At 38.3% G+C, this 11,773-nt stretch overlaps 1 protein-coding gene and 1 pseudogene across 1 annotated transcript; both read right to left on the reverse strand.

Moving 5' to 3' along the window:
- Window positions 1–445: 445 nt before the first annotated feature.
- Window positions 446–743, reverse strand: LOC116881181 (40S ribosomal protein S29-like). Its single transcript, XM_032880790.1, has one exon. The coding sequence runs from the start codon at window positions 717–719 to the stop codon at window positions 549–551; it is 171 nt and encodes a 56-aa protein (XP_032736681.1). The 5' UTR covers window positions 720–743; the 3' UTR covers window positions 446–548.
- Window positions 744–1,852: 1,109 nt separating this feature from the next.
- Window positions 1,853–2,790, reverse strand: LOC116881182 (annotated as a pseudogene).
- Between the last annotated feature and the right edge of the window lie 8,983 nt (window positions 2,791–11,773).

Raw genomic sequence — 11,773 nt, forward strand, 5'->3', positions numbered from 1 at the left:
ATTACCATAGGCTACACAGTTATCTCCACCTTGCCAAGTAAGCGTATCAGTTTTTGAGTAAAGACAATATTCTCCTGCTTCTAAATTCTAAAGTAAAAGTTCCACATGGGATGATCAAGTGAAGCATTGAGCAACAGACACGTAACAGGTACTGTTTTTAGCAATCAGCAGATATATATGTTACTTTACACAGCCCTTTTTCATAAGGACTTCTGGTAAAAGCTAACATTAATGTCTGACTCAGCGAAGGCGATTCTGAGAAGATTCATTTTAATATGCTCTACCTAAACATTGGTATAAATGACACCAGGGTAGAACTTTTCAGCCTCAGAGAGTGAGTCAATGGTGTGGGAGTCTACCTTTATTAAATTTAATTTTTTTCTGTTGGACTTTAGTAGTTGTTGGGTGTTAGCTGGGGCCCAATACAGACACATTTTTTTTTTCATAATTTGAGGATTTTTATTTTATGTACAATGAGCTGGCATTAAGGTAAGTATTTTGGTTATCTGCAGGTAGGTATCTTGGATGACCCATTCAAGGAAGTTCACTTAATCCAACTTAATGAAGCCTATATCCTTCGCATACTGACGGAAACACTGGCGGCACATATTGAGGCCATATTTCCGGATCAGACCTTGTCGGTTTGAGCAGACGCGGCAAGAACGAGAACCCTGGCCAAATTTCCTCGGATGGCTCCAGGAGAGCTGCTGGTGACCCATCTTGCTCTCTCGGATGCAACGAGGCAAAAGCCAGACACATTTTTTACTGAACACATTCCTAATTGACTGCAAAATAAAATATATCAGTTAGCAGATGGAGGTTGCAAATACCACCTTCATTACTTAAATAGCTAATTTTGGAAACTGTGGCTTTTAAGTGTTGGGCAAGAGGGCTCTCCACTACCGAACCCTAGAAACAGACTGACACCTCTACACATTATCAGGCAGCCCTGGAGCAAGGAAGGCCCTTCACAAAAGGCTTAGGAGAAACAGAATACTTGCTCTTTTCCCAAGTGAAAGTGAAGGAGTCTAGCTTATGCATACTCAGTTTCTTCTTCCAGAGTCTCCAGTAAGATTAGCTAAGTATGGCAGAGAAAAGTCAAGATGTTTTGTCATTGAGATTCTTCTACGGGAAGGAAACGTGGGGAATAGGAAAGAAGCATTCACAAAACTACTATCTGAATAGGTGATTCAAGGCTGTACTCTTTGGCAAGAACTTTAAAGCAATGGTTGCTGATTAAAGACATATTCATAATCTCAGTAACACTTGTGGATGTCATATCTGTGTTTCTTTTTTTTTTTTCACTGTACAAAGTTTATTTGGTATTTTAGTTGGTTACATTGTTTATTTGTAGATCTTTCTTTTTCTATTATGTTTCCATGTATACCATATTCTGATACACATAGGATACAAAATGAGATCCTTTAGGACAGCAATATTGAATTTATCTATTAGATCCCAGGATGTGATTGACTGGAGAAAAAAAAGTTGGGCTGACATGTTGGGTGAGGGGATCAGAAGTTCTATAACACACAGTATAGACTCATCTGGAATGAAGAACAACTACAGTATATGCAACATTGGCAGTGGTGCCTTGAGGTGGTAGAACTATTTTACAGGAACCAATTTAGAACAACACAAGATAGGGATCACCCAGTATCAGGTTATAGGTGCAGGGTTTCCTATTTATAACTTTGGGAAATTGGTATTTTTTCCTAGGCCTCTTACTACTACTACTTGAGTAACATATCAGATAATAAGGACAATATACACAGCCTCCAACTAAAAAGGTCTAGACGATGAAGTAGTATAACATTAGAAAACTTAAATACTACAGCTGTTTTGGGATCCCTCAAAGTGTATCTGCACTTTTCTTCAAATGGGTATCTTCCTCAGGGATCAAATTCACCTTCACAACGTCTGAGATTCCATTCTGTCTCAAGATGCAAGGAACCATAAGGAAGACATCATCATTTATTCCATAGTGATCCTTAATCATTGTGGAAATTGGATGCATCCAACCTAAGATTCTTCATTATACTTTCTGCCAAGTCTGCCACAGACAGCCCAGTGACCCAGGATGTGTAGCTTTTCAATTTGATCCCCTCATAGGCACTATCAACCACGTGTCTGTGAAGCTTTCTCCACTATTCCTTATCTGCTTCTGTGCCTAAGTCAGGGTGCAGATTCTTCAGGAAAACACCAGCAACATTTATTCTATTCCATACAGATACTCTAGAGTCTCCATGCTCCCCAAGGACCCACCCATGACAGCTTAATGGGTAAACTCTATTAGGTAATGGAACTGGGCTGAATCCAGATTGCAACCACTTCCAGTAACACAGTTTTGGAGAGATCTACTTATCTTCCAAGCCACGTAGGTCAAGATATCCACTGGGATGGAAACAACAAGCAACTTACAGTTTGGGCTATATTTTACAATATTAAGGATGTTGAATTTAAAGATGCTCACATTATGCTGGATCAAATTAGGATGGCTTTCTCCCTCTTGCTGACATGCCCCATCTGTGATAACCAGCTTAGAGTTTGCAGTCACATTATAGTGTTTGCCAGAGACAATTTTTGGTGTTCTAAGGAAAAGACTGCTATGTTGGAGAACTATCATCTCTCCCTACAGTTTGTCTTCCATGACATCAACAAGAGCAAGTTCATCTGCCAAGTCCTTCATTAAGATGCTGACGGTACCAACCCCAACAATTGTAATCTTATTCTGACAATATAGTCCTCCTTAAGAAGATTCTGAATCAGCTGATCATGAAGAGTTGCCATGTTCGACTTCGAACCAAAAGGAATTGGCAGTGCATGTTTGGTGGGTGTTGGTGGCATGTGGCATTGGGTCTGGACTTGGTGGCTGTGGCTTCAATAATCTGTTATATCTGCATTTCTGTTATGAAAGTTGAGAGGTTTAAGCAGTTGGTTACTCAGATGGAGTGCCACCCCACCTTGGCTTGAGTGTGTAGGCAGGATTACCTGTGAGCAAAACGGAATCCCTCTTAAAGAAGCATGAGCTACTGTTTGATTGAGACTCCACACTTCTACACTATAATGCATAAACAAAGTGATTTGAGGGCTAGAAAACAATACATTGTCTGCTTTTACATCTGTAAAAAGTGTTCAGTAATACCCCGGGAAATGCCAGATTCTAAGCAGCATAGCTCTTGGAACGAACACCAGGCTGTGTAGTAACTGAAAAATGTAACCCCCAGGTAATGAACACAGCGACTTCCTGAATCAAGTAAACAGGGAATTTAGAGTTCTGAAATAAAATTCATTTTTGGAATAGTTGGAAGTTTTGTGGAAGAATATGTTTGATTTTGAAGGGAAAGATGAGAAATCAAGATAATAGTTATATAGGGTATACTTTTTGATTTGCTGCCAAAATATTAACCAAACTATGTCTTATTAAACAACTCAGTAATTTAATGGGTTAAGGTAATTAACCACAAGTTTTAGTATCATAGTTTTAGTATCATAAATATATCACAAACAAGGATTGGAAAGTATGCATAGTAGTAAGTGATCTGAGCCCCTTCTGAGCCCCTTCAGAGTTGAACTTGGGCAGGGTTGCCCAGAGCAGAATTTCCATCTTCTGCAGCTTCCTTCCAAGGGTTCCACTGGGAGCTTGATAAGAGCAGCTAAAAAGTGTGAGTAAATGTTACACCTCCATTTCTCTAAACAAAAGGATTTAATTATACTCAATTATATGCATGATTCACACATCTTTTATTGTTCTTTCTTAGCCCCTTTCAATATTGCTTTGACTGCTAATTGTAACTTGGTTGGAGTAGAGGAGGAAGATTTATGCAGGGCAAACATATTGAGTATCTTTGTCTTTACTTAATAAATATGCCTCTGATAAACACACCCAGTAATTAGAGGAGACTGTATAGAAAATATGTATACCATAGAAGAAGAAGATTTGGACAACAATAATTTCATAAAGTTAGCAAGAGTCATTATTATTATATACTTACTGGCCCATGATGAATTGAATTCTTATATCTTCATGATTGTTGGGGGTGCCATAGGTTACATTGTTTCAGAATCTGCATTGATTGAAATAAGTGAAGGCTAAATTCTTTACTAGGTAAAGGAAAGAAGAGAACTGGTGTTTTCTTGTTTTCTGATGAATTCCCATTATAGATCCTACTCACTGTCCCCAAACTTACATACCTTAAAGCCAGATTTTATACCATTCATCTGCTAAAAAACCTTAGATAGCTCTCTATTATCCATAGAATAACTCCTACAAAAGCAAATTTTGTGAGAGAATTCAAGGCCTTTCATAATTTGGCCTGATTTTATCTTTATAGAGACTGAACATTTTTATTAGTGTGTAGTCATATTAATCAGAGGCTTTTCTTCAAACACTGTGTATTTCCCCTTATCTGCTGTTGTTTGCTCAATCAATTCTGTGTGTGTGTGTATTCCCCCAAACTTAGAAAAATACTTCATAAATGAAAGGATTTTGAAAAAGAATCTTAAAAAATGGAAGGAAGGAAAAGACTTAGGAATTTTTTTTCCTTTTCTTCTTTATTTTTTTTAAATTTAAGTATAGTTAACACACAATGTTACATTGTTACACAATGTTACATTAGTTTCAGGTGTATGACATAGTGATCTGACAAGTTTATACACTATGCTTTGCTCATCACAAGTGTAGCTACCATCTGTCACCATAGAACATAATTACGATACCATTGGCTATATTCCCTATGTTGTATCTTTTATTCCTGTGACTTATTCATTCCATAACTGGAAGCCAGAATCTCTCACTCCCTTTCACCCATTTTGTACCCCCTGTCCCCTGGCAACCACCAGTTTGTTCTCTGTATTTATGGCTCTGTTTCTGCTTTTTGTTTGTTTGTTTGTTCTTTTGTTTTTTAAATTCCACATGTAAGTGGAATTCTTTATCCATTCATCTACCAATGGACACTTGGGTTGCTCCCATATCTTGGCTATTATAAATAATGCTGTGATTAACATAGGGTGCATATATCTTTTCAAATTACTGTTTTATTTTCTTTGGTAAATACCCAGTAGTGGGCTTACTGGATTATATGGTATTTCTATTTTTAAATTTTTGTGGGACCTCCATATTGTTTTCCACAATGGCTGCATCAATTTATATTTCCAACAGCAGTGCACAATGGTTTATTTTTCTCCACATCATTGCCAACTCTTTTCATTAGTTGTCTTTTTGATTCTAGCCATTCTGACAGGCATCAGGTGATATCTCATTGTAGTTTTGATTTGCATTTCCCTCATGACAAACATCTTTTCATGTGTCTTTTGGCCATCTTTGTGTCTTCTTTGAAAAAAATGTCTATTCAAGTCCTCTGCCTATTTTTAATTGGATTATTATTATTTTTTTTTTTTTTTTGGTGTCAAGTTGTATGAGTTCTTTATATATTTTGGATAACCCCTTATTGGATATGTGACTTGAAATATCTTTTCCCAGTCAGTAGGTTGCCTTGTTTTGTTAATGGTTAATGGTTAATGGTTTCTTTGCTCTGCATAAGATTTTTAATTTTGATGTAATCCCAATAGTTTATTTTTGCTTTCATTTCCTGAGGAATACATGTCTGAGGATACAAGTCTAGAAAAGTGTTATTATAGCCAATATCAAATAGATTAATGCTTATGTTTTCTTTTGGGAGTTTTATGATTTTAGGTCTCACATTTAGGTTCTTAACCCATCTTGATTTTAATTTTGTGTATGGTGTAAGAAAGGGGTCCAGTTTCTTTCTTTTGCATACAGCTGTGCAATTTGTCCAGCATTATTTATTGAAGAGACTGTCTTTTCTGCATTGTATATTCTTGCCTCCTTTGCCATAGATTGATTGATCATATAAGCTCAGAGTTATTTCTGGGCTCTCTATTCTGTTCCATTGATCTATGTGTCTGTTTTTGTGCCAGTACCATACTGTTTTGATTACTACAGCTTTGTTGTGTGTCTTAAAATCTGGGATTGGGATACCTCCAGCTTTGTTCTACGTTGCTTTGGCTATGTGGGGTCTTCTGTGGTTCCATACAAATTTTAGTATTATTTCTTATAATAATACTAAGTTTTGTGAAAAATACTGTTGGTATTTTGATAGGGATTGTATTGAACCTGTAGATTGCTTTGGGTAGTATGGACAGCTCAATCAATTCTTTATGAATTGTGGCATAGTATTTACAGGCATGGCCTCTGTGTTTCACACTTTGATCTACTGCTTAGTAGTTGAGCAATCTTGAACAAGTTTCTTAATCTATCAGTGCCTCCATGTATGCATCAATAAAATGGAGCTAATAATATTGCCTCATAATGTTGTCACAAGAATTATGTGAAATAATGCATATAGACTGCTCAGAGCAGTGTTTGACTCATGGTAAGCATGCAGTAAGTATTAGTGATGATGATGGTGGTGGTAGTGGTGGCCATAGCAGTGGTGATGTTGACTAGAATATCTCCAATATCTACTTATTATGGACTTTACTTATTCCAGGTCAATTCAATCCCACCTTTTCTAAGAAGCCATCTCTCCCTTCCCCACACTCCCAGTTTGTATTTAAGCTAACTAAAATACATGTTGGAGTGATGATATCTAGGAGATCAGAAGTAGAGCTATCTAGCTTCATGAAGTAATAGAGTTTTGACTGAAAAATTTGAATGCAGTGATCATTAATGTAGGAGAGAGAGGAATGGTCAAGTATAAGTGAGGAGGAAGATGCAGTGATATGATAGGAAAAGGCAGAGTATTTATGGGAAAATGCCATGAGTTTTGTTTGGCTATATGGAGTCATTCAAGGAGAGATATGATTCTGGTGCTGGGGAAACAGGAGAGGATTGGAGAGATAATTGTTTGTTGTGTTGTGAAATTCCAGTGAACAGGTTTTAAGAAATCTTTCCCATTATTCCATTACATGTCTTTTTTATTTTTATACTTATGTGCAACACATTTTGTAAGTAGGATCCAAGCCTAAGGCAGGGCTTGAACGTACAACATTGAGATCAAGTCCTGAACAGATCAAAAGTCGGATGCTTCTTCATTGCATGTTTATAGCAGCAATGTCCACAATAGCCAAATTATGGAAAGAACCTAGATGTTTATCAACAAATGAATGGATAAAGAAGATATGATATATATATATATACAATGGAATACTAAGCAACCATCAAAAGAAATGAAATCTTGCCCTTTGCAATGATGTGGATAGAACTAGAGGGTATTATGCTGTGTGAAATAAGTCAATCAGAGAAAGACAATTATCATGTGATCTCTCTGACTGAGGAATTTGAGAGGCAGGGTAGGAGGTTATGGGGAATACAGAAGGAAAAAATGAAACAAGATGAGATCAGGAGGGAGACAAACCATAATAAACTCTTAATCTCATGAAACAAACTGAGGGTTGCTGGGGGGTTGAGGGGTAGGAATAGGGTAGCTGGGTAATGGACACTGGGGAGGGTATGTGCTATGGTGAGTGCTATGAAATGTGACAATTCACAGACCTGTACCCCTGGGGCAAATAATGCATTATATGTTAATTTAAAAAAAAGATGAATGAACCTCAAAGGACTCAAAAACAAAAAAGTCAGATGCTTAATCAATTGAGCCACCCAGGTGCCCCATGTGCAACACATTTTTATAATAGTATCTTATTTATATGTGTAAGATATTGACATAGTTATCAGGAGGCAAATAAAATCTGTTTTATGGGAAGATGATTCCAAGAAGTTAAAAGAATGGGCCATGTCTCAGGCCATTAGTGGGGAAACCAGAGCATCTTTTTCCAGGTCAATGATGATCAGTTGAGATACTATGGCCTTGATATAGACTGTGTGGTGGTCTATTCAAGTCTAGTGAGCTGGATAAACCATGCTGTGGGCTGCAATAATGCAGCCATATTTTTCCTTTGGATTATCTGTATTACTTCATCTGCATGTTCTTCACTGATTAAAGTAGGACTCCTGTCCTGTTCTAACACTTTTTCAGTCCTGGAAAGATTAAGCTCCATTACAGCCAGAAAGGTTTGATCTCACTCAACTGTAAATAATGAGGACCTTTATCCATAGTAGGCTAAAGCTCTGCTGAATTCCCTAATTAATCCCAGTAAGGCAGCCATATTAAGAAGATTTGTCCGTCTGCTGCTTAGACATGGAATGAATTTTTTGCAAGCAAACCTATATATGAGCACTCTGTGTGGACGCAAACATTTTCCTAATCTTGCTGTGTTCACTGAGCTTCCCTCTTGGTTTTCTTATTTGCACAAGGACTGAGGCTTCCATGAACTTCAACTCAATTGACCAGGGTTGTGATACTTTTCTTCCTAGCCTTGACCATTACTGTTCCCAGAAATTATATCCTCCAAGAACTGGCCAAGATTTTTGTTCTTAACCAGATACACCAGTAGCAATCAGAACACCATGGTTCTGTTGCTATTCTTTGCCCACTGAATTGGACTACCTTTGATACTAGCATAGCACAAGCCTGGATCAATCCTGCCCATTGGGGATCAATACTGAGTCTGGGGTGGTTTGTTTTTGTTTTTTTTTTTTAAGATTTTATTTATTTGACAGAGATCACAAGTAGGCAGAGAGGCAGGCAGAGAGAGAGAGGAAGGGAAGCAGGCTCCCCGCTGAGCAGAGAGCCCGATGAGGGGCTCGATCCCAGGATCCTGAGATCATGACCTGAGCCGAAGGCAGAGGCTTTAACCCACTGAGCCACCCAGGTGCCCCTGGAGTGGTTTTTTGTAGATCATTTTGCCCATTGCAATTAACCCTGCTGCTAATACACCAGCATGCATGGAGTTTGTGTCTGCCCAAGACTCTTGAGCTGAGTGTACCCCTGCTCTATCTGACCCTGAGCTTTCCTCTTTAAAAAATATGTGGGAAGAAAACAAGACATTCTTTTACAGGCTGGTCAAATATTTGGCAGGCGTTTATCTCACTTCAACTCTTTCTCTAATTTTATTTTAACTTATCTTTAGTCAGGATATATAGCAGCCTTTAAACTATTTTAGGTGCAATAGTAGCTTAAAAAATCTGTTTTATACATCTCAAGTATCTTCAGTTTTCTACAACCATCATTGAAAACCCTTTCTGATGGTTTTTAATTCCTTTTGTTTTTGTTGGTAAGTGTGACCCTTCAGCCATTTGCATTGTACAGACAAGCTTAATAGGCCGAAATTCTAGGCTTTGAGTCTCCCAGGTGGCTCAATAGAGACTCAAAGAGCCAACACAAGAGCTGACATATACAAGGGATGTGTGTCCCCACTGAGAGCACTACAGTTAGGCACCGTGACTTTTTGCTTGAGGAGCTGCTGATTCAAATGTTTATGAGTTAGCTAGGAATCTTTTGCACTTGAAATGCAATGCTTAGTAAGCATTGCCATCACTGTTGTCCATCATTATCATCATCACCATGAGCTGACATTCTTCAGGTATAAGCCTATACTTTCATAGATATTATCTTTTAGGACTATATTCTCTATGAATAAAATGCCATAGGATGGGATTGAATAACCTTGTAATAGAGAATGAGTGTTAGCTTTTTATGTACAACTTTGGTCCAGAGGATAAGTGAACCAAGCATCATGGCAGAAGATGTCATTTCAACATATCAGGGGTGCACTGTGTGAAAGACTACTAGGATCTGGAAATTGGATGGGATGCAGTGCTCCCCAGCCTACTGTCTCATTGCAGACCCGGAAAGAGAATTCAGCCATCACACATGAGAGCAGGATGATGCACACACCTCATCAGGTTTAACTAGGACTTGCCATGATGGAAGAAGAATAAGGAAAAACAAACCCAAATGTATTTATTAAAGCAAAACGATATGGAGTGCTGCCCACTGTGAGATACTATGCCAGGCAGGTTATACACAGCAACGTATTTATTCCTTCCAAGAACGTGCTGATGTAAGAGTTCTGCTTGTCCTTTTTACAGTTAAGGAAGCTGAGGCTTAGGTAGAAAGAACACACTATATATCCTTACCTTCCAAGCAGCAGAGTTGAGCTTCAAACATTTTTTTCCAGAATAAGAAATAATAATAATAATCATGATAATGATTATGATGATGATGAACACCATTTGAAAGAAGAAAAGAAATCTCTGAAAGTAACCTATTGGAGAATTAAAATGAAAATTGCTTCTTCAGTAGGGTACTAGAAGCCACGGCCCCAGTGACTGGCAAGAGAAGCCATAACAATAGTCAAGAGGGAATTTTAACAGAGAAAAAGGAAAATGTCACAAAAAGAGACAAAGATGAACCAGAATAAATCATCCGACTTCTTATATACATTTGCATCTATTTCTAGACTCTTAATCTGCTATTGTTCTATCTACCCTGGTGCTAGTACTATACTCTTTATTGTAACTCTTTAGGACAGAGTTACAGATATATTAATATCTTAAAGGCAAGACTGTCTTCATTATTCTTCAGTATGCATTTATGATTAAAAGTCTTTCTCGGGGGGCACCTGTGTGGCTCATTGGGTTAAGCTTCTGCCATTGGCTCAGGTAATGATCGTAGGGTCTTGGGATCGAGCCCCACATCAGGCTTTCTGCTTAGCCGGAAGCCTGCTTCCCCCTCTCTCTCTGTCTGCCTCTCTGCCTGTTTGTGACCTCTCTCTCTCTCTCTCTCTCTGTTAAATAAATAAATAAAATCTTTTTTAAAAAAGTCTTTCTCAGCAAAATACAATAAAAGGGAACCTTTCCATTCTGATAAAGGATGTCTAGCAAAACCTGCTGCAAACATGATGTTTAATGGAAAATTTTCAAAGCATGCCCTTTAAAGTTAGGAATAAGACAAGGATGCAAGTATCACTGCTTCTATTCAATATTGTTGTAGAGGTCCTAGTAAGACCAAAAGAGAACTAAATGAAAAGAGGATTTGAAAAGAAAAAACAAAACTGGCCTCAGATGACATGAGTGAAAGCAAAGGCATTTGGAGAGAATCTATGGATTAACTATAAGAACTAATATGGGTGCTCACGAACCTTCCTCAGTACAAGATCGAAATATCAAAACCAGTTAGATTCTTGTAAATTCAGGAAGCAAAACTTTTCAAAAGCTTCCATTGAGAGTAACAACATCAGCCATAAGACGCCCTTGGAGTTTGAGGGGCCAGCTAATACACCCTTACTTCTCCCTCACCGGAGCTTGGAAACAATTGGAAGATGGACAAAGTCAGAAAGAAGGACATCAAAACACAGGCAGAGACTTAAAGAGAGCAAGGGATTGAGATGATAATATCTAGGAAAGAGATTTTGAGTAGAGGGGATAGAGAGTGCCAAGATTCATAGGTAGGGGCATGTGTGCTAAGCCAGAGCAATAGTACAGAAGCTGGTGTGGCAGGACGGAGGTTGGGGTTTGGGGAAGAAGCAAAGTGGTTGAGGTCAGGGAGGTCAACTGAGGTGAGGAAGGCAGCTGGGAACTCAACTGATCAACAAATCAATAGATCATTTAGGGTCTTGTAAGCTTGGTGAGAGGAAGGTGATAGGAGGGGAGCCTTTACCTAAGATTTTTTTTTTTAATTTTTTTATTGATTTTTTTAAAAAATACATTCATTTGAGAGAGAGAGTGAAAGCATGAACACTGGGGAGGGCCAGAGGAAGAGGGAGAAGCAGGCTTCCCGCTGAGCAGGGAGCCTGACTTGGGGCTCGATCCCAGGACCCCAGAATCATAACCTGAGCTGGCAAGCAGACATTTAATCGACTGAGCCATCCAGGCGATTTTTGGAGAAGAGTGTCATGATCACACTTT

Source organism: Lontra canadensis, unplaced genomic scaffold (assembly GCF_010015895.1).
Source record: "Lontra canadensis isolate GAN:19392208 unplaced genomic scaffold, GSC_riverotter_1.0 scaffold72, whole genome shotgun sequence".
NCBI classification, from domain to species: domain Eukaryota; kingdom Metazoa; phylum Chordata; class Mammalia; order Carnivora; family Mustelidae; genus Lontra; species Lontra canadensis.

What these genes read in the sequence shown, in the direction of transcription:
- LOC116881181 (XM_032880790.1), bottom strand. Translation starts at nt 719, where the DNA reads ATGGGTCACCAGCAGCTCTCCTGGAGCCATCCGAGGAAATTTGGCCAG.